This window comes from Pterocles gutturalis, unplaced genomic scaffold (genome assembly GCF_000699245.1).
Source record: "Pterocles gutturalis isolate BGI_N339 unplaced genomic scaffold, ASM69924v1 scaffold12363, whole genome shotgun sequence".
Taxonomy (NCBI): domain Eukaryota; kingdom Metazoa; phylum Chordata; class Aves; order Pterocliformes; family Pteroclidae; genus Pterocles; species Pterocles gutturalis.
In genome coordinates this window covers 111,732-136,006 of record NW_010120683.1, presented here as the reverse complement: position 1 = coordinate 136,006, position 24,275 = coordinate 111,732, and the positions used below count along the sequence as shown (strand labels likewise).

General features: G+C 38.9%; 1 protein-coding gene across 1 annotated transcript; it reads right to left on the bottom strand.

Annotated features, from left to right (window-relative positions):
* Positions 1–535: 535 nt before the first annotated feature.
* On the bottom strand, positions 536–24,057 carry LOC104464321 (reelin-like; the record flags this gene model as incomplete). The annotated part of the gene is made up of 5 exons (XM_010076993.1): positions 536–587; positions 5,948–6,044; positions 13,304–13,382; positions 14,593–14,625; positions 23,987–24,057. Coding segments are annotated over 5 exons (332 nt in total), but the record flags the coding sequence as incomplete, so codon positions are not given.
* Between the last annotated feature and the right edge of the window lie 218 nt (positions 24,058–24,275).

The window sequence follows — 24,275 nt, the reverse complement described above, 5'->3', positions numbered from 1 at the left end:
TTATAGCCACAACTACATGGTGAAAATGTGCAATAATGTCCAGGTATCCTAAGTAATACAGCATACAACCACGCTGTCGATAACATGAACTATACAGCATTTAGTTTTGGTCTGCCCTACTTATTCTGTTTGTACAGATGTGTTAAAAACAGCACTACCCAGCCATAACTTGGAATATATCAAGGGTTTAAAATGTTTTAAAAGTTCATTTTTCAGAAACAGTTTAGAAACACTTCAGAGAGAGCGCAACAGATTATAAGTTTTCTGTCAGGTTATAAAATAAGTGAAAAAAAAAAAACCCAACATGACTGCCTCCCATCACCAGAGTATCCACTGGAGTTTCTTCTTTCCAAAGTTTAGATTTGAAGGTCTAGATTAGGAGGTGAATAAATGTGCTATAGTTTTTAAAACAGTTTTTTAATCGCTTGTGTTGAGTGGAACATTGACCAGAAAGGTAAACCTGAACTTGAGGGCCATTTTCCTTTGCAGAAATTACTTTTTACACTTTCTCAGGTGAAAGAGAAAGCAAACTTACCAAGGGAAAATTGAAGGACGGATGCAGTAGTTGTGTTAAGGCCAGTGGTGATCTACAGGAAGAAAAGCAAACAGCAGATAGGTTGTGTTATATCAGCGAAACAATACATTCATAATTTGTTTTTCTTTGAAAGCATGGAAACTCTCTGGATACCTAGATCTCCAGTGCATAAAACTATTAATCACCAACTCTTTCAGGCTGAGTGATCATGGACATTTCTGTTAGGTCTTTTTGATTATTGGTATCTCATCATATGTCAAAGCTAGATTCTTTTTTTCTTTTACTGTATTAAAGTCTACAAACTGAGCACATTTATGTGAAACACTGGCTTTTGACCAGTGTTTAGAAGACTGAAAATGTGAACTCCATGGGCTATGGTCAGCTTAGTATAAATCTGTATATACAGAATGGTTTTCAGTTACTTCTCCCAGCACAGAACAAGAACCAAAAATGAACATAAATAAATAACAAAAAACCATTAAGTAAACCTAAAATAATAAAATGAAATATTAAAAGGGAATAACAAAATCTAAGTCTTCAACAGCAAATCAAACAAAACCTTGGTGATACTGCATAATACATACAATGAAATTTTGTAGTAATATCTACACACTGTTGACATCCAACCAAGACCTGGAAACAGGCAGAAAACACCAAGCAGCTCTCTCTGTATTTGGTATACCACACTCCTTTGATGTCTTTCTCCCTTCTTTCAATGCCCCGATATTTCAGTAGTCCAAGTTAGGACTGTCTTCCTGAAAACACTATAAGATAAAAAGCACTAGAGTGTAGTGAAGGACACCTATTTGTTTTCAATTCATTTTGAAAGTTGGACTTAACAATACTGCTACATAACAAGCAAGGCAGAAGCACTGCCTAAAAACACTGCCTGATCTAGTTAGCTTGTCAAAGAGCTGAAAAATCATTGCAACTGTCTGGCAAGCAGAAAGACCAAGTGGAGGGTCAACCCCGAAAAGAGGAGACTCAAAATTTCGTTCACTCATTTTAGCAAAAGACCCAACAAAGATATAATTTATCATTATAAGCAGATTTTAGAGGTTACATTGAAGAAGGAAAAGTGTACAAGCTGAAATACAATGACAACATTAGATCAAAAGAGAAAAAGAAAAAAGGCATGACCTGGCCAGACAGTAAGTTTACACAATCATAAGATAAGTTACCTAACTGGAAGAACAGGCACAGAAAACACCTTAAATAAATTCATCTGACATTATTGCCAGTAATGCCTGCATCCTAGATTTCAAGACTTTGGAGTTGTCCTCCCATGTCAGAGCCTATGCACCAATAGTTCATGTTATTTCTCATGACAGCAGCAACAGACCCTTCCATGGGATGTGCTCCTTGTGATCTGCATCCATGCACCATGTCATATTGTAGATATGCCACAGAGAAGTCAAACTTCTGAGCAAATTTAGGCCCAGAAGTTCCTGGGGCTAGCAGGCTTTGACTACCAGAGCTCAGCTGGGAATCCGCATGGAGGCAGCTCCAAGCAGAGCACCAGGAGGACTTGAATGATCCTCCTGCTTCGCTTGTATGAGTGATGTAGAGGAAACTGAATAGAGGAAAAGAATGAAAAAAGTGGTAATCAGCAAAACATAGATAAACATTTGAGCTCACGGACACTAAACTGTCATTTGCTAAAAAAGCCAGCACCCTAGATTAGACTCAATGATTTTGGAGGATGCTACATTCTTTCAAGTGCCCATTAACTATGGCAGTATTACAAAGGCAATTTTATCAGCACTTTGTAATGATGAACAGTACAATTTCTGCATCATTTCCCTGAGTCACATGGTGAAAGCAGAGATTCTTCCATTATTGTGTATTCCTGCACTCTTTAATTATCTGCTATGCAACTAAACATAAAAACTGATGAGAGAGATCTCTCTCATGTCTGAAGTCCCTTATTACCCTGTGAATCACCACATGACACTGAACAAAAGCTAGTCCTAAATGCAGATGTTTTCTGACTGTTATTTAGGACTCCATTGACACAAAACAAATGTTATCTCTCAGTCACCTGTACTGGCCTTTCTGTCTTTGGAGACTTTCAAAAGAATTTTCATATCTTTGCAAATGTATATTCAGAAGGTATATGTGTATGCAAATCTATATGATTAATGAATTCCTAGATGATATCTTCCTTCACTCTCTTCCATGTACTAACATCAGCTTTTGGGTAGCTGCATGTTCAATCAGCTCAAATAGCTAACTCCTGTTAAACTATTAGTCTTTTTCCTTTGCAAGTTAGTTTTCATCTGGGTTCATTTTCTGGTGTGGTTCACCATGCAGCCCACCAACACTCGTATGGATACCATCTCTCCCCTGGTGGGATGGGACAGGTGATGGTGCAGACGAGCAAAAGGGACTGGACTTCTTCCAGTGCCAATGTGCACTAAGCTGAGGTATTCGTGAAATGATGCCTTTGAAAATAAAGCATGGAGACCTGAAAGAGTTGGCATGAACTTTTGGTGTTTTGTTTCTTTTCTATGTACATATTACATACAGAGAGGAACTTCTTACAAATATTAAAAAGAATGGGATCTTCCCTGAAATGCATTGAAGATTAGCTGATAACAAGACTACATGTGCCTTAGGAGGATGCATGGAAATTTAGGAAATTTGTCATAGCTACTAATGCTCTGTGAACTAAGACAGATTCAGTGGGACAGATTCCCAAGGTTTCATGATCATCTCAAACAACAACATTAAAAACTACATGAGAATTTGTCACTCTCTGTACAAAATGGTTACTCAAAATACAGTTTTCCTCTCTTTGTAATCTTCCTAGCAGGTAATTTTAATCTTTAAACAAAATTAGGGAAGCTACATTTACACAACTCCTTTAAAAATATAGTCCCATCCCCATTTAATTCCATTCTTCCAGAATTGAGTCAGTATTAGGTATCACATTTATCATGCCAAATAATAAAGCGCTTTCTGACTTGAGTTATGAATACTTATTATATTAGTTTACATTCAAATAATTATGTTGTGCAAGTTCTAATTTGAAAACAAAACCCTTTATCAATGTTCAGTGGCCCTTATCACCCAGAAATTAAATGTACCACTTATCACAGAAGAGGCTTTCACATAGACTTAAAATAAAGTCACTTCACTAATGGTTTAGAAAAAAAGTGTTGGACATGCTAAAAACTTTTTGCAAAGCTCTGCAAAGGACTACCAACTTCAAACGCTGCAGAGAGGCTGGTAGGGAGCTTTTAGTAGCTGTTTTCATTTGCAACTTTTCTGATGCTATACATCTTTCCAGGATTTTGCCAGTGGAAAATTCTCACCAACAGACATAGACGTCGGCATTAAAAAACCCTCTGCCTGCAGCAACAGGAGGCTGCTGGGAGTCAGGAGAAGAGAGGGAGGTCAAGGGAGCAAACCAGCAGCTGTCACAGCTGTTGATAGAATACATTTTGCAAATTCAACTCATCTTGACTAAGTATTTAAAACCAATAAATGTGGCACTAGGAGCCATGCACATGAACAGAGATTTCAAGGGCCATTTCAAGAAGGGACAAAATAGGACTTCAATAGTAAAGATGATAGAATAAAAATGCATAATGATTGGAGGAATGAAACAGGTTTTAAAATCTGTGAAGGAAGAGGTATGTTGTGAAATTGCTGAAACATGACTACAAATCAGAAACAGGTTGGTCCTCAGAAAATAGGGATTTAAACCTCTGTTTATACTCAAAAATAAAACTAGGTCAGACCTCTGTCATGACCACCACCCTGGGCTCACCCAAAACATTAAGCCATTAGCATGTTCCTTCAGAAAGATTGGATTTTTCTGCAACACTGCCATAATATTTATAAACACTTCCATTATTAGGCTGCTAACTGCTTATAAGCATGATGATTTTTTCAGCTGATTATTTAATCACACCACTTTGTCATCATAATAAATTTTTCCAAGTTCCTGGTGCCATGGTAGTGCTATTTTACCACATGGTAATACGACAAATACAGTCCAACACTGCATTTTTAAGCCAATTAATGATTACTAAGGATAGTCTAAATTACATATCAGCAGGGAGAAGACAGCTAATTAATGACATTACAAAACCCTCATAGCTGGGACGCTGGATTTGATAAAAGTAATAAATTTTTTTTTCAAGGAGTGTTACCTATGCTCAATACTGCAACTAAAAATGAGTTTAAAATTTGGGAAAAATATCCCAGTGGTGTGCCTTAATTTTTGCACAGGACATAAAACAATGCATCTCTTCTCAAGGCAGTTAATGAAGCATACTACATTCAAACAGGATTCAAAGAAGCAGAGAGGCCATTTAGCATCCCTGTTAGGATTCCCCTGCTGGAGCTGGCAGTGAGGGAAATGACTGAAATTCTCATTTATCCATAAAACCTCTGAATTAGTTTTATATATGTTTATGACTTTCAGTCACCACATCAGCAATATCTACATTGCATTTGTGGAATTTTGGTCCCAGTAAAGGATGCAAAATTAGCCCCATTGAAAGAATTGTCAGTGTCTGAAATGTAGAGAAGATGCCTGGCCAAAACCATTTCTCTTTTATGGCTTTCTTTCATGTATGCTCTCCAAATAAATGCCTCTCCTTCCACTCAGAAGACTCTTGAAAAAATGAAAATTTATTTTGAATTACAGAGGCTTTAAGCTGGTCTTTTAATTTTTCTGTCTTTCCAAAACTCCCATTTTATGTATATCATTGCAGCCAGCTGCCCAGCATCAGCATGTGGGCATTGATTATATATCTTTCAATTCATTTTCCACACCCAGATGATCCCAAGTTAATGCAAATTGTACCGTGTTGTTTCTTACAGCAATTTTATGACACAGTTACCCCCCAGTGAAATTAATTCTGTCATCTTCATCATGACTCAATTTGTTTCATACACTTTCCTGAGACTGGCAGGTGCTTGCCCCAGGCTCCATTTAAGTCTGTAGGATGCATTGTTCACAAGTGATGTTTTACAACCAAACTAACATTTGACAACAGCAACAAGGAAAAAACAGGACACAGCTAATAAAATAAGAAAATAGAAATGAACATTGTCTCTATTTCATTGTCAGAAACGAAAAGAGAATTATGCCAGTTTGACAACACAGTTCTATTTCCTTACCTTTCCAGTCTTTTAGAGATAGTTTAAATAACTTGGATGCACACCAGATCAAGAGACTGCAAACTTTTGCAAACTATTGCAATATCCTTTGGTCAGCATCTGTAGTTTAAAACACTGAGATGTTCCAGGGGAGCTCTTCTATGGCCCTATCACCTTGCTGAAGAGCCTCTCTGCTGAACACCAAACTTTCAAAGCACACATACATCTCGCATCCAAGGTGGCCACGATTCATAGCCTGCAGCCCTAGTCCCAGCAGATGAGCCAGCCTTCACTTACCAATTCTCTGGGACCATATGGCTCGCAGAAAGTGATGGCGTTGCCGTGCATTATCACACTGCACTGCTCTCCAACCTCGCAGTTACTGCATTCAGACCTACAGGAAGAACACACCGTGTTCAAAATGGAAATCAGAAACCGTACGTTTGAGACTGCATTGGGCTTGTAAACTGTAAAATAAGAATATTATATCTTGGAGCTCAGGGAGATCGGACTGTTTTGTTATCATGCTGCTGAACATGAAGAGCAACTGTCCAGATGATGCTCTAGATCTGCCTCTGGAAAAAGTCGCTTGTGAATAAGTACTTACTCGCTGCACACTGTCCCCCCCAAAAAAGTAGTGTCCCTGCTTGTTGATGGCAAAACATCACACCATGGGAAACCACATTGAACTCTTACTTGTATAATTTACCCTAAAGTTACTGTTCTTCCAAAATCCTTACTGCACATTTGATATACCATATATAAACCTGCTGCCACAGAGTTACTGTACAGAACCAGTCAGGAGAAGGGGGTAGCATCAGCACCCTCCAGCCCTCCGGGTTATTTACCCCAAAGGGCAGACACGAGGCTGCAGACCCTACCCAAAACTGGGCACCAAAAAGTTCCTACAGCCCAGCTGCTGTAACGTGGGTCTTGCTGCTGCTTTCTCTTTGTATCTTTCATATCCCATATTCCTAGTAACAGAGAGTTGCCACTCTGTTTGCCTTTTAGGGGAAAACGTATGAAGAACATCTCAGAGACGTTGGTAAGGGCTGCTGAGCCAACTAATTGCACCTCTCCTGATATTTCTTAATTTAATATGACTGACTTTGTGGGCAGCGTGACCGTGGAGCAGAGGGAAAGGTTCCTCTCCCTCACCTTCAAGGATCAGGGTATCGGCTCTTGGCATGAGCAGCAGATTTTCAAAAAATTTGGGAGGTGCTCCCAGCCCCTGACAAACTGCTTCTGATGGGGCTGATCAACATTGCCTTCAGGCATCCAAAGCTCAGCTTTAACCTTAAATCTACAGGCAAACATTCGCTCCCAGCGCAACTCCATTGTAAGCAAGGCTGAACTCACTCCAAAACTTCTAATTTCTTCCTGATTTTTGTCTGTACTTTGATAACTGGTATTTTTAGAGTTTTAAGTGCAATGGGCTCATGTAAGGCATTTTTTTTCTTTGGCTTCTCTCACAAAGAGTGCCTCAGACTTGTCCACCCTTTCTGATGCATATCACCAAAACACACATTCCCATATACACAGCCCAGATGTGGTTCAGTAGCATGCAAAGGTTTGGTTTTCTCCTGCCTTTTCATTCTCCAGATAATTTCTGGATGGAAGAACTTACAGGAAATTGGATGGAAAGGAAGAAATCCCAAGGAGACAGGGATTTGCTGTCAACATGTGTGACAGAGTTTTCAGTGATCATAGTTGATCGTAGATAACTGATACACACTATCAATGTGTAGTTGAATCCTATACAAATTTCCTTGGTTTTTTTTCACTCTTTTCCAAATTTGTGTTTCTTGTTTGTCTTTTTTGTTAATAAGTATTTCGTTAAACCTCCCCAAGTCTTTCTGTAAACTGCTTGGAGCAGGATTTTTCTATTCCCAAGTATCTGAAAACCAGCAGCCCACCAAGGTCCGGGACAGGGAAATTGACATTTCCATCTGCATTGTGAGGAAGAGGCTCGTAGTGTTGTTAGCTATGCCATGGGGCTGGGGCAGCTTTTCCCTGCAGGGGCCATAAATCCAAAAAGTCTGAGCAGGGGAGGATGGGCAGCTGCAAACCGAGGTACTGATTAGAAATAATGTTTAAATTAATTTTTAAAGTACGTGTTTAACTAAATGGAGCTACCTCCTGGTCTGCTCCCTCAGCAGACTGGGGCTCCTCAGCACTCCCCACAGGGCAGCAAAGCGTGGGTAACTTTTGGCAGAATGGTTTAACTCTGGGCAGTGTACAACACCCTGCACAACACCCTGCAGGTCTGTGAGTGCTCAGCTCTGTTGAGTGATAGTTGTTAGGTTTTCAAGTGCATAGATGTGGTGAATAATTGATTGCACTTGTTATTTTGGGTCTCTTCAGTTGGTCCTGGGTGAATTCAGCACAGGACTGACTTTCTTATGCCCAAGTCCATTACAAGTCAAAGTTGAACACCTTGTTCCCACTTTCCAAAACTCTCCCTTATTCTGAGATTTTATTAAAGGTCAGTTTCAGCTACACTTCCTGAAACAAAGTCAGACACAAAAAGTCCTCGATATTTTTTTTTTTTTTCCTGTATGGGCACGTCAATAAAGTCATTCAGTAATTCACACTGACAGCATTTAGGATTTTGAATTTAAGCAGCAAATTAAATCCTTCAATAAAGTAATGTACCTATTGACTTCAATGAGTTGGTATTCACTTACAGATATAAGGCAAGAGGACAGCATGTGAGTGAACAAAATTGTACTTTAAGAGAACGTACAGAAAGAGAGGTCATGGAGGACATGTTTTGTCACTATCTAAATTTCACTTGATCCCTCTGATAACTGAAGAGCAGGACAGGAACTAGAAGCATACCTGGAATTCTGTAGGATTCTGTCTGTTTCTGAGCACTATTTTCATTATCTGCCCCTACAGTTTTGAGTTTTATAGTGAGGTATCTGCCTGAAATCCTAGTATGTGCAGGGAGAGAGACAGTCAGGGAAACTGCCTCTGAACACTATGTAGGGACCACTTAGTCCCTTGTGAAAGGCTAGCCTACATCATCCAAGGGATATTTTAATTTTATAATTCTCATATTTCAATGAATACAAAATGATTCCACTGTTCATCTATTCCACTTCTGTAATGTGGTCTGTGGAATATTGTCTGGAAATCCAGAGACACTGTCCTTCTAATACAGCTATTTCATCATCACTCGTCTTTTCTACAATGACTCCCCTCATGAGAAATTGGATGGCTGTTGGTAATCCTGATTCAAACCTCTGTGCTCTCTTTGAAATGCATTACCTCTGACAATAAATTGCTCACTAGCTTGACAAGAACGCGTGAAGAGTAAGATAATTGATCTGCTCTTCCTCAGATCATCGTCATAGCATTACATGTTTAGAAACAATGCAATTTGCTCCTCTCCTGGTGCAGACAGGAAGGTTAATTTATTTTCCATTTATACAAACAGGAGAAAGTATTAATTGCCCTGGCTGGGTGCAGCTTTTTACATTATCTTTCTCATCTGCCTGGTCTAAAATCTTAGCATGTTTAGATCACTTCAGGTTTCTCTTCACAGCTGGTACTCGCTGCCTCTGTTGACGTGTGTCATATTCATCTAGATGTCTTCTCTGCAGACCTGCCATCGCTCTCATCTCTGTCTTAGAGAGTCCCACCTCTCTCTGCTATTGTTCTTCACTTTGCTGAAGGGGAAACATCTGCTGTTTCCTCATCTCTATTTGTCATCTCGTTTCCCTCTACAATACTTGAGTTTGTGGACATTATATTGACTGATGTCTTTTGTGATGTCTGGACTATAAAGAAGATAAACATTTCAAGCTGCCAAGAGATTTTTAAACATAAATCTTTCTGAAGTTTAATCTCACAGTTTTAGTGCAATTCGGAAAACACTTTAGGAGTTCTCTCTCCTGTCACAAAGCTTTCCTCCCCCTCTTTGCCATGGGAAATATCACTGTACCTCTTCATTTCTCATATGCCATGAAGAAGTGATGGAACCTGTTTCTTATTGATCGATTTTACATGCTCAGCTTTTCCTCATGTCATCTTTGAAGAGTGTATCTTCCGTAAGTGATTGCTGTTTGTAGTTCTCATAGGCTTTGAGATGAAACATGGCATCAAGTTGGGAAGGAGACTTTAGCCAGCAACAACCTTCTGTACAGAGTCTTTCTTTTTTAAATGTACTAAATTCTCTGTTGTCTACAGCCTTGCTTTTAAAACTAAGTGTTCTATACAGAAACATACATTGATGCCAGCATTTCTTCTTTACTAATTTATGCATCTTCTTTTTTCCCTTTTTGTCTGAACATTAACTCACTTATCATAGGATTAAACAGAATATTTTTTCTAGATTTGTTCTTGTTTGGCCTGTTTTAGTTCTTACATAGCACGTTTTTTATACTCTCCTCTGCAATTTTATGAGGTTACATGGAGGCAAGATGGTCACAGAAACAGGTGCTCAATGACCTAGACAGTCTTCCAGATACCACCCATATTGGACCTCTTCTCATCCAGCCATTCCCTGGCCCTTCCCTGATAAGTAGTACATGGTGCCAGATTCCCTTTCCCCACAGAAGAAATCAAATACTTCCATGGTTCCTGGGCTTTCTGAGCTAACACACTCCTGCCAGTTTTCAGCAAGTTTCATGGATCACCAATCACCTGTACTATTAGACTTTTAATTGAAAAATACCCTAAACTTTACTGTCTGATTGGTTCCACAACTTAGCTGTGAACCACTTAGTGTGGCCATTAGTGCTATGTTTACCAGGGAGTGGTCACTTACCTACCTTAACTTCCACAGCTAATATGTCAGACATAAAATACATTGGACATTTATGAATGTGTGAAACATATTTGTTTCACAAGCCAAAGAGATCTTCATAAAGTTGGTGGCAAACGAGTCTCAAGAAATGAGGAAATCTTTGCCTAAGTAAGTAAGCTTGTGCGTATGGGTTAGGGACTTTGGAAATAATCATATTCTGACATGATTGCACACTGGAAGACAGGAATATAAAAATTATCTGGACACACCTCACAAGAAAATCCTCACGGTGGCTGAGTCCCAAGAAAATGAGAGAGATGAGACATGCTCCATTCCTGCATTCTCCACACAGAAATCCTCCCTGCTTCCTTCTCCTGTGTCCTCTCCTGATGCCTCCTCCTCATCCTTTCCCACTTCAGCAGTTTCTGTCTTTTTGTTTCAATCACCAAACTGTGATTTAGGTCAGGAACCTGTTCCCAGATGCTGTGATTTTTCTGTTTACAAAGAGCCCCATCCCAGCCTTTCCCTTCTCCTCGCCTTGCATCTCCAGAAACACTGGTAGCCACTCCTTCCCCACTCCTGAGCCTCCAAAGAAACAGATGGTTGCTGGGTAGGATGTGTCTTTTAATGCATTTGAAAGATTAGAATACATAAAAAACAGGCGGTCCCTCTTGAAATCATACAGCGCCCTCGTGAAAAATAGTTACTTGATGTGAAGCTTCTCCTAGCAATGGAGTGACACACAGGCTCTGCTGGGACTCAAAAAATAAGACACACACAGAAGCTATAAAATGCTTTGCTTGTGCACTTGGACTGTATGTCTCTGCCAGAGTTGCACATGCCAGAAAAGGGATAAGGAGGAGTAGGACAATATTAATCACGTCCAAGCCAGTATTATGTAGGATTTGTGAAGAAAAGACCATAGGAAAATACAAACACTTCTCTTTTCATCTTTACACAAATAATGGTTTCAGAAATTATTAGAGTGACTTAGGCTAACTGGCCCCTGGTGACATGGCGCTGCTGGAGCATCGCTGCACCCGAGGCAGCTGCTGCCATGCGCTGCAAGCACAGCAGACAGGGACAGAGGAGGGCTGGAAATATTGCTCCAGCAGTTATCACAACTGTTTGTGGTAAAGATGGGATTTGAGCAGCTGCCAGGGGAAAAAATGCAATTTTAGGGTGGATGGCATAAACTGTTAATAATCCCTGATTTAGCTCCCACTAGGCAACCAAATGAGAATGAGCTTTCTGCCACTGAGCAGGTCTTCACTGGAGGCAGAGCCACAGTAGAAATCCTTTATGCGGAAAAGTGCATGACACCTCATTACCGTTTTCTTTTATTTGTGCTCCACTTCAGTTTAGCATTGCTGAAGATGTTGGCCTCCTGGTGTTATTACAGGAAAACCTGTCTCTGGATTGCAGTGAGTTTTGGGGCTCTGTTCCAGCACACACCTCTGTGCACTGACCCACCAACCAAGGTGGGTCATGGTTATTTCAGGGGGAATAAATCCAAATCTCAGGGACAAAAGAAGCAAGAGACCAGGGGCTCTTTTAGTCTGAAATTTCTCTGTTGAGACTTCTATAAGGCAAGGATGAATTTCAAGATAAGAGAGCAATGGATAAATAAATTACGGAGGCTCCCAACAGACAGGCCCTCTGTGAGTTATGAGACATCTGCAGGGAAATAATGCCTCCTCTCATTTCTTTCCACTCAAGTCCATTTAACACACTGCTGCTAAAGCTATCTACCTTGGCAGCTACTCTGTAACCCATTAAGAGTCCTTGATCTATTCATTCCCATAAAGAAAGAGGGTTTTTTTATATTGTAGTATTCCAGGTCCTTAATGCATCTGTCCAGAAAAACATTTAAAGAGATCATACAAAAGGAACAAAAGGAGGAAAAAACACTAGGCACATACTAAAAAGTATTACAATAAGTATGTGCAAAAGAAAAATATCCACACAATTTCATAAACCACAATCTTTTTACGTAAGGTGGTGAAACTCTGAAAGACCTGCACAGATGGAAAACTGTGACAGTCCTTAATAAAACAGAAAATGAAGTCAGATTTCACAGAACATATGCATTCCTAACTAACAAATGCAGGTAACTGATAAAACACCCATCAAGAATCTGTCTGAACAAGATAAACCAATCCAGTAAAATATTTCTGTGTCTTGTATGAATTAAATCAATAAAAATAGTTATATTTATGAAATAGGATTGGAAGGAATAGAAAATGCAGTAACAATATCATATTTAAAAAGGTGACCCCAACCTTCAAAACTTCATGTTAAGACCAAGAGATGGGTTTATCTGGGTATAGTAGGACCAGCAGAAAAATATTCACTATACAGAGTAGAATCGGTTTTGTGCTGTAAGAGACCTATAACTTCCTCTTTTGTGACGTACATAAATATATCATATGAAATGGTACTCTATCATTGTAATCATTGTGATGGCAAAATTATTATTTCACCAGAAATATATACTAAATGAACACGAAATTTAAAAAAAAAATGAAAAAACAAAGTTTAATTATTAAACTTCATCAGCTTTTCCATGAAATGATGATTTCAAGAAATCAAAATCTTCGTAAGAAAAAATTCACTGAGCTAAGCTCTAGTCCCTTCTATTTTTAGATTAATTCAAAATTTGAACTTAATGAGAATTTGTCACTCACTTCAATGGGCTTAGAATTTCTCAGTCACTCATTAATCAATTAATTAACAAACTAATATATTTAGGTCCCAATGGAGCAAACACACACATAAGCTTACACCAATGTGAGCTGAGGTATTTAGGAATTAGTATAATACAAATACTTCATTATAATAACCAAAATGTTTTAATATGCTCAAATGCCTATAAAGGAAAGCAGAAGCCTGAAACTCACCACATGGTAGGATTCAATTCTTGCTGATGGTAAGAGTCAAAGTCGTCTCGTAGGATAATACTGTCACTGTGCATTTCAGCTACAAAGAAAAAAAGCACTTCATGAAAAAAATCCAGTGTGATCATCCAGTGCTTTCTAAGTGTTGCCTTACCTAGAGCTAAAGTAATGCATTGTAAAATGAGGAAATCAGCTTTTAAAGGACGGACAGTTACTAGAGCGGGGTTTTCTCACTTAGAGTTTTTTTTTTTTTTCTCACTCTGGATCATAGTACCACAGAAAATTAAGAAGTCTCCGAATCTATCCACCAAGTGCAATGGCTATGAAAAATGCAGTCACCAAGTGCATACTAAATGTTCTATGAACTTTTGTTCCAAATTGTTGGTTATCCTGAATATTCAGAAAAAAATCTCTTCAAATCCAGATTTTGGAAACCCTGGCACAAAGAGAGATGAGGTGTTCTAGTGATCATATTACACTTCTAATAGTCAGGGTTTCTTTCTGATAACTCATAAGCAAAAATCCATGAACTCATTGGAATTTCTCTGCTGCTATCACAGGAGCAGCAAAGGTCAACTCATATAAGGAATATAACTGTGAGTTATGTTATGTAAATGTTTCTAAACATCAGTCTGCAAGGTTTGGACTCCATCCCTAGATTTGCAGTATCATTTAGGTATGATGACCAAAAAACCAAAAATCTCAAAACTTTGGCAGCTGTATTTGTATTAAGCAGACTTTTCTCTACAAATAATTCCATTAAATGAATGAGGTAACTGTCCCGGGCTATGCAAACTGAGCAAGGATGCCAGAGTCTGTCCTGGACTGATCAAATTGCAGCACACGAGTTGGTGGGCGCAGGGTTGGAGCTCTGCTGCGTGCTCTGTGCCCTGCTTGGAGAGCAGGAAAAGCAATGCCCTGCTCCTGCACCTCAGAGGTGCACTGGGACAAAACCTTCCACCCAGTGACCCAGCACTGGTGTGATGGTGTTGTCCCACACCGGGGGTTACGGGTCCTCATGCAAACAGATAGAGCATGGAAGAAAAGAGATAGGAAGAAAAGCTCTGAAGCATGATATACTCGCACTGCAAGGGCTCAAAGACAATAAATAAACAGCAATAAAAATCACAATGAAAAAACAGCTAGTAGGAATTAGACATAATTCAGTTCATTTTAGATGTCTCATTTTTATTTTAATTCCCCAGAGCTAGTTTCATATGATCTTACAGATTGTTTATTATAATAAAGTTAGTGATTCTGAGTTTTAGTAACAAGAATGACAAATCACCTACCTAGGTGAGGATGTAAGGGAGCTTCCGTCGGGGCTGCGGAGAACAAAGACACACAATGCATGAATATCTTCTACAATCAGGGCCTAATTGCAGCATTAAAAATTGATTCAGCATAAAACAAATTGTACAGTACATGGTCTATTAAGTCAACTATCCAGACATTTTAATTATGAAAAATGTGATGCACAGTAAAAGTTATAAAATATAAAAGAAAAGAAAAAAAAATCTCTAATTAAAATAAGCATCAGTAATAAAGACATTTACAGGTTATACAGCAAAGTAAGAAAGATCATTTCTAGTCTAGGATTATGAGATATTATCAGAAATAATTTGGATTAAGATTCAGTAATTTAATGATTGATGGAGTGGGAAAATTGATTCAGTAATTGATTCAGTAATTTAATGATTCACGAGGAGAGTGAACAAAAGAAATAGTCTAGGCAAGGCAAAGATGCCACACTCCGACCATTTGTACTGCACTGGACAACATTGTACTGGGTATATTGTTGGGAGAAAAATCCTAGTATTTCTAGGGCAAAAAGTAACACATTGACTCTGCAAATCACTGAATCAACACTTATTTTAAAGCATGTTTTTCCATCCATTCCTGAATCAATTCCCTAATAGGCCTTTGTCTTCCAAGAAAAGGTAGAATATCATAATAACTCACTGTATGGGGGGCATGTGCGTGAAATGACAAAACATTATTAAGTAGTCTTCTTCTAACTGTTTGCAACAGGAGTCTTGGTGTAACAAATGAAAAGAGAATGTATCTGAAAGGACACAGCTATGTTAAAAATACAGGTAAGTCTAGAAGGTGGCTGCACAGTGTGCTAGATACAACATGGTAACTACATCCATCCACAGCCTTGCCTGATCTTAAACCCAAAGTAAGTTACACCTCTTTCACGGAGTCAAAGAAGGTGCATAAAAGCAAGCTCCTGCGGAACAGCTACCACTTTTGCCTCTCAGTACCTCATCTGTGAGGCTATATTTCTAGTTATATTTTGTACTTTGGTAAATAGAACACCAAAAAAAGAGAATTTTTGAAGCCAGGATTCTTTCAATGATTCTGTGTTTCTTGTTGGGCACTGACCTAAATTTATCAGTACTCCTGATTTCTTCAGCATATTTGCAAAAAATTGCTGAAGTACTGCAACTTCTGTCATAACATCTGACAAATTATAAAAAGATTAAAAATAAACATAAAGATGAGTGTAACAATCTGTGTAGAATGCTCACATACAGTCATTCGAACAGAAAGTCCAACACAAATCTCAAGAATTTTGTTTTTCTCTTCCTACTTTCTCCTCAAACACTGGGTTTGCAGGGAGGCAATTCTGTAATGAAATTGCAACATTTCATGGGGAAGATGAAGATGAAAAAGACTGAGCAAGAAACAGCTGAGGTACCTGCAGACCAGCAAAGAATGGGAAGCAGTCTGGATTTAGCTTAGACAGAAAGCTTTAATTTAACTGACTTACAACTTATGAGGCTGTCAGTTTTTACTCCCTCCAGTAACCTTATACATATATAGACAATGCTGAAAACAACCACAGAACCACCACGGCCAAGAGCAAAGGCATTCTTGAGAGTTTGATGCTAAACAAAAACTGCAGACATGCAGAAATGCAAAATCTTTTTTTCTTTATGCAGCTAACGCTGCATTTTTAGACAAGAAACTTATCCACGCCATCTTGTCTTCCCCAGCAGAAATGCCAATAATGACTCAAGCAAAGACCAAGACCTCTCATCATGACAGTACAAAATCTGGAGCAATGCAACACCAATTGTACATTAAACTTGTCACTGTGGCACTGCCTCCAGGATAGTGCTGGCTGCACTGGTAGGTACTACACGGGAAAAGACTACGTTTGTCTGTTGCAGTCCCAGGCATTGTTTTTCTCCATGGAGGCATGTATAAATTTCTCTAGAAAACTTCTGAAAACTCTCTGCACAGAAGAAATGGATTAAGATGGATTAACAGAATTATTTCCCAGATGGAGCAATGCAGGCTGTTCTGGATTTTGCCTGTAGGATAAAAAGTACATTATGGCATAGGGTTTGAAATATTCCTGATGTCATAAGAGGTTAAGCTTAAAATAAGACCTCTGTCTCTGATGCTCTGCATTACCCCTTTTCACTAGCTCCAGATCATCACTAAGGGATGATCCACTGCAAGGACAGGTGTGGCTGAGAGCCACCCTGCTAGTGCTCATCTATGAGGAGGATGGTCGTGCCAGGCCACATCATGGGCAGACTCATTAGTCAACCAAGCAAATTTCATTAGCTCTTGAGAGTATTTCAACTGAAAGAGACTTTCCTCTCCAACGAGAGCAGACCTGAAAATGAAAATGAAAGACAAGATTGTCATTCACCCCAGGTCACTTGGCATCGCTCTTTGGAAGAGGCTTTCTGGGGAAGGCAGCCCAGCTCAGTACACACATAGTCACTAAGGATACTTTCTGAAATTATTATGCAAAATTTCAGTATTCAGCCAAAAGGCACAGGTATAGCACAAACTTGGAATTTTTACATTTCCAAACCCTTTTCACTTCAACATTTTTAAAATATAACTAGCTGTTTATGTGATTAAAGAATACAAAATTGGGATCTGAGAATTTTTCCTAAAGCACCTCTTCAGTTGCATGCATAGTGTATTGCAAACCAAAACTGCTTACCAACGGACTGAAACAAAGGAAACTGCAGATACACACTAGTGCTACTGATCGCTTATTTAAAAAACTAAAGGTGAAGTTAAGCAAACACTTAATGTTGGACAAAAGGTTGTTCTTACAAATAAAGACTTTATGTTGAGGAGGGATTATGTTTCCCAAATGTCTACAGGATCTGAGAAGCCCAGGCATTTTTGCCTCAGGTATTCCTTCACCTAATTTGTAATTCAAATTCCAGAGCTGAATATGACAAAAGACTGTGAAGGTACCATTTAACGAGTAATAAACCTAGACTTTAATCACCCTATGAATAATTTCTGTATTACATTTTATGTTTCATTGCAAAAGACCACTGTGATGATCTTCAAATGTTGTAGTTAAGGTCCCCAAAATAATAGGAATTTTAAACATCATACAAAACCAACTTCAGTAGTTTTAAAATATTTTCAGATCTGCCCTTTTTATCAGTTTATAGAGCTACTTCTTTAAAACAATATGGATTGCACAGTAGTCTGGCTGAAGTCAAACAGTTTTCTTGCATAACATGACAAAGCTAAAAAAATTATATGGTATGGAACAGCTATATAGTGCAAAGAGAGAAAACACAATTAAAAAAAATATACAAAACTTTGGACTGAGAGGGGGGGAAAAGACCATCTCAGTTTATATTTTAAACCACGATTCACTTTCTTAGATGTTCCTTAGGCATTTGGTTGGATGGTTTTAAATTTAGAATCAGAATTTGTGTGACTCCAAAATGCATCTTAGCTTGAATGAGAATGTAATTTATTTTTTAAAAAGTACAGCAAATGAATTTGTTATTTGATTTTTCACTAGCACCCCGGGTATATACAGAGCTTTATGTGAGACAAATTGTACTAAGCAAAGAATGGAAAAAGAGCTCAGCAGAGTTCACCACCTAAGAGGCGTGAGCAAATACAAAATGAGAATACATAAGGAAATGTAGGATGCTTGCCTTGTAAGAAGGCAATCCCTCTGATAAGGAAATGCATAGAATAAAGTACACAATACAAAGTGATTCAGAGAGAGAAAGGCCACAGTCAAACTGAAAGCGTGAGAAACTTGAGGAAAGTAATGGGGGATCCAGAAGTCAATGGGGTCATTGTGGGGCTCTGTGTCAATAGGATGAGGGAGAATGAAGGCATCTTTTGGAGTAAAAGGTTAAAATTTTCTGTGGATGAAGTAAGGCTACTGAAAGGTTAAACCAATAGAAAAATATGCCCTGTTTTGGTTAAACTAGAAGGAAGAGAAATATGAGAGAAGTGGGAAGGGAACGTCATCTTCAGATAGAGGAGCTGGAATATGAGGAGGGAAATAAGATTTGGTGATAGTCCTGATGTCAGTGGAAAAATAAGAACCAAAATCATTAAACACGGTGATTGTTAGCTGTTACGCAAAACTAGTCTCCCTTCAGATAAAAAGATCTGGCATAAGGCAAATCAAACACATTCCAGCAACATCTCTTTCTACTAGTGACACCCATATTCCATACATCTGTGGGGTCTAGCCTGTGTACAGGGATAGGTAGGGAATACAGCATAAGAAAATATTCTTAAAACTCACTGGAAAACAAATAGCCTTTTTTTTTCTTTTTTTTCTCAGAATCTGAACTTTTTTTCAAATATAAAGGAAAAATTAATTTCAGAAACACAAATGCTCAAATGTTCCCAAACAAGCACTGTGCTCAGAGTTCAACAGCCAGCAGCCATTAGCTGTTGCTCATCAATTCATCGTGAACGAGATGTGGAGAGGGTTATATTCTATTTTGCAGATTATGAAAAAGTCTAATCTCCTTCTCATTAGCAGCCAGATGAAAATGAAAAAGGAAATTAATGCTTTTATTTAGACTCCTGCCAATACTTTCTCTCTACTGGTAAACAAAGTTGCTATTGAATGATAGAGGCTCAACATCCCCCTAGAGAGAGTCAGTGTGTTGCCCGAGGGCTGCATTATTCTCGCTGACACATAAGCCAAGGAACAATATGTCAGCTCTAAATTCCAGTCTTCTGTTCTGTAAAATATTGTTCTGGTCAAGCCTGAGAGCCTGCAATCTGTTTTGCATTTGTTTTTCAGAGTGTTCTTAAATTTTGCAAGGTAAAAAACACACTTAAAAGTCTTCTACAAGCATTCAGGCAGAAGCTATCAAATAAAAGAGAGTCTGGGCCAGTTCTCAAGATTCACTTTCATACAGAGACATCTGTCAGATTGTAAAGTGGTTTCTTAAGAAAGGAATTCCAATCCTATAATTTGTGGCACTGAGCATGAGATTGCATAAAATTCTGGGAACTATGCTGAAAGGAATGATTTTGCACTAGGAGGGAACAACATTCTTCCACTTCTCCATCTCTTAGATTTTACTGTTCTGAGATTCTCCTCTAGTCAGTCAGAACTAAATTACACACTCACAAATATCCCAGTATGGCCCTTATTCCAAAGAAGGGTGCTACTGGTCCAGAGTTACATAGTGTACCTGGGAAATGGCCTCTTTAACCCTTTAGCATCCTACCTGGTGTGGTGAAGGTAGGCGGGGTTCTGTGATGCTGCTGCCAGCTGCATCCATCCCGGCACAGAGAGCTGTTCCTCCCAGCAGCATCGCTGTTTTCATACAGACCTAAACTCTTTTGAGTTTAGCAATGCAGCCAGGTCTGATGTTTTGCCAACTCTATTTTAATGATGCTACTGTTCATTAATGTATGATTTTTTGTTCTACTCAAGCCAGGAATTAATATGAATGAATCTGCACAGCAATAAGTTTGCCTTATTTTCCGTTTATTTTGCTGTTAGATCACCAAGTTAAAGATATTGTTAATTAAAGATATTATTAATATCAGGAATATAATCAGTCATGAACATCCTTATTTGTTCTTAAAAGTATTTATAAGACATCTGTCTTTCCTGTCTTGGCTTATACAGCTTTTGTTTTCTTGCATACTTGTGCTGGATTAACACTTTTGTCTGATAATTTTTATGTCTCCTTTCTTCAATATCCAATAAAATTCTTATAAACTTTAAAGCCTACATCAGTTCTCAAAGATCCCTCTAGCTTCCTAAAATATTTATTATATGCTGAACACACAGCTTTTCAAGCAATTTTTTTACTTACTTTGGCATCTTTCCCTATGGCATCATACCTTATTCTATTTACATTATACATAGGGCTGCTTGTTTGGTATTGCCATCCCTTAACGCTACCCTTTATCATCCTCTAATTCTCTTCAAAATAAGAACTACACTTTCTTCTCACTGCACAAATCCCATTAACTCTGTTAGGATTTACTAATGCACATCTGAGGGTGGACAGCCACAGTGAACATGATTTCTGAGATTCCTTGCTACTTTCATGTCCTCATGTATATCCTTTGTACCAGTTATTATGAAGTCTGATATCACCTCCAGTGAACACACTTATTAAAAAGATATCCTGTAATAAATCTATGAAGTTGCCCTGTGGTTTTATTTTCTTTACTTAATATGTCACTTCATTTACCATAGCATTGCAGTATAGTAATGTTTAGGGCCAGAAGCAGAACATAAAACCTCATTTATGTCAATCTATCTTGCTGGCTTGCATACAGCATAATATGATATTTGCATCTAAATAAATTCACTAATTATTTCTGAAAGAATCCTTTGTTTACATTAATAGTATTGCTGATACTGTGATTGTCTTCATGGAATAAAAGAAGCAAGGTTTGCTTCAAATAAAGCATCTTTTATTTGAATAGGAAAATTAATCCTAATAGTATAAGACTTATAATAGTAGACACTGTTTAGGGGGACTAATGCAATGCATGTTGTCTGCTGAAGAAATAAGAACAAAAGGACAGAGGAGAGCCTGGTGCTGGAATGGGGACGAGGAAGGGCAGTGGGCAGAAGGGTGGTTGACTGAGTCAAGAAAACTGTGGCCAAGCTAGGAAACTAAGAGGAGAGAAGCCTTGGTGCAGATAAAAATGTGGGAGAAGGATCAAGAGAACCTCTGAGAAGCTTGCAGGTCATTCTGGCAGAGAGATTTGATGACTGATTACACACTGTCATACACTGTCAGCTGCTTGTGGAACAGTTGGACCACCTCTGAGTGATCCTTGACCAAGTCAAACCTGATGTCTGCAGTTAACACAATGACGTCAAGTATTTTGGAGAAGACAAATCTAGAAAGTCTCTGAAGTGACTGTGTATAAAGCAAAGAGAATTGCTGGGAAAAGGATGGGAAAGACGAAAGTCACGAGGATAGCAAGGTGGGGAAGCTGGAGGCCCTTTCAGGGAAGCGGTGCAGGACATGGCTGCCCATGGCTGGGTGGGAGGAGGAGGCAAAGGGACTGTCACAGCTGAGCAGACAGTGAAGGCCCAGCGATGGCATATCTCAACATCTTTTATTCTCTGCATGCAACCAAAACACAAATCTCATTTTCTCCTTGTCCTGCAAAGTCCCTGTGAACTCGGGGACAGCACACAGAACCATAATGACTTATTGTTCTAACCAACATAAGTATTGCTAAAATGTTGATTTGAGGTTAGGTTGTGCTCCGAAATTGGAGAAATGTAAAGCAGAGAAGGATGAAAGAATTACAGTTTCTGCTGTCAGCCCTCCTAATAAAATCTCCTGGTACAGCAGGTGGGAAGAAAGGACTGTCAGAGCCTGTGTGGATGGATTTCTACTCACTAGTCTCTGCATATCAAGGTATTTCCTTCCACACAGTAAAATACCGATACATGCCTGGCCCAGCCACCTTCCAGTCAGAGCCTGTGTGGATGGATTTCTACTCACTAGTCTCTGCATATCAAGGTATTTCCTTCCACACAGTAAAAATACCGATACATGCCTGGCCTAGTCACCTTCCATCCAGCTCATTATAACATTCCCTTCTGATTGCCAGCACCTATGTTACACTTTTCTAATTAATTCAAAATGTAACTAATTTCCTGGCTTGTTAGCAAACATCTGGGGGTGCTGGTCAACAGCCGGCTGAACATGAGCCAGCAGTGTGCCCAGGTGGCCAAGAAGCCCAACGGCACCCTGGCTCTTGTCAGAAATAGTGTGGCCAGCAGGACTAGGGAAGGGATTGTGCCCCTGTACTCGGCCCTGGTGAGGCCGCACCTTGAATCCTGTGTTCAGTTTTGGGCCCCTCACCACAAGAAGGACATTGAGGTGCTGGAGCAGGTCCAGAGAAGGGCAACGAAGCTGGTGAAGGGTCTGGAGCACAGGTCTTATGAGGAGCGGCTGAGGGAGCTGGGGTTGTTTAGTCTAGAGAAGAGGAGGCTGAGAGGAGACCTGATCACTGTCTACAACTACCTGAAAGGAGGGTGTAGTGAGGTGGGTGCTGGCCTCTTCTCTAAAGCAACAAGTGATAGGACAAGAGGAAACGGCCTCAAGTTGCACCAGGGGAGGTTTAGGCTGGATATTAGAAAAAACTTCTTCACTGAAAGAGTGATCAGGCATTGGAACAGGCTGCCCAGGGAAGTGGTGGAGTCACCATCTCTGGAGGTGTTCAAGAAACGTGTAGATGTGGTGCTTAGGGACATGGTTTAGTGCGGTAGGTGGTGCTGGGTTGTTGGACTTGATGATCCTTGAGGTCTTTTCCAACCTTAATGATTCTATGATTCTATGATCTTCACTCACCTCTCTGAATCCCTCTTCCTACTTCCCATTGAAATATAAAAATACTGAAAACTCAGATACTGAAATTGAAAATTGAAATACTTACCCCTCATTATCATGGAGGTACAATTCACCCTTAGGATGAATAACTCAAGATATGCTCCTGAGATAGTGTTCAACAGCTTCTTATTGCAAAAGCCATTGCATAGAAATTCCCAAACTCACAGGAAAAAACACTTATAGTTCTAACACCCCTAAAAGATGTAATTTTGGGGGGATTTTCTCTTGTTTGTTAATATGACGACACATTTCTAATTTTGAAATATTTGTTTTAGACTGGTGGGACCATGTTTCACTGTCTCTTTTCACACAAAAATATCATTGGAATTTTGGAGGGAAAACCAGATCAGCAGAGAAATTCCTTTCTCTCCTGTACCAAAAATGATGTATATTTTCTCTACTTCCAACTGTTTTAATGAAGCAGTGTACTGTTTGCAAACAACACCTGACAACACGACATTTATTTTTAGGTTGTTCATCAAAAAGATATATATGATAAGCTGTGCAAACAATCAGATTTTTAAAGTTTGTGTAAGTCAAACATCTTGTTTAGCTATAAAAATTATGAAATGTTATCGGTGATGGGCAAAAATTTGATGGCCTACTTTCACAAAATGGGAAAGCACATTCTTCACAAAGATTCGTGTGAGCTGGATGGTAAACAAAGCTTTTGCTGCAGACGTATTGCATTTTTGGTTGTTACTTATTATTTGTTAGTACAGTAAGAGTTGAGACTCGGCTTGTGGTTTTGACAAAAAAAAAAAAAAACGTTGGTTGTTACAGGCTGCTTTCAGGTAAATGTATAATGCAAGATTTACTTTAACTTTTGTATATTCCCCAACGTTTAGCAGAGAGGACAGAGGGGTTTCCCAGGTAACTCATGGGAAGTATGAAGACAAAGAAATTATCAGTTTTAAGAATGTAAATAAGATCTTAATACTAAATTTTCTGAGAAATAACTTTCATGATGAGTAACACTGACATGTAAGTACAATAGAAAATTACATTTGCCAGATATTTTTAATATGATGATGGCTCTTACCTCCCTGTTCACACAGCTGTTGTGCTAAGGCATCCTTGAATATAACTTGTCCCCTATGAGTAGCTGTAGCCCTGTGAACATAAAAAAGACAACAATAAATAATGTAGCACACTTATTTATATATGCATATCTGTATCTATATGCATGACTAATCGAATCAGAAGTCCCATTCTGCTTTCTTCCTGTGTTCTTCTTTCTGCACTCTTTAAAATCATAGAATAATTTGTGGGGATTGTTTTCTGTGCAAAGGAAAAGAAAAGTTCCTAAACCAAAATGGCTAGGTTGGTAA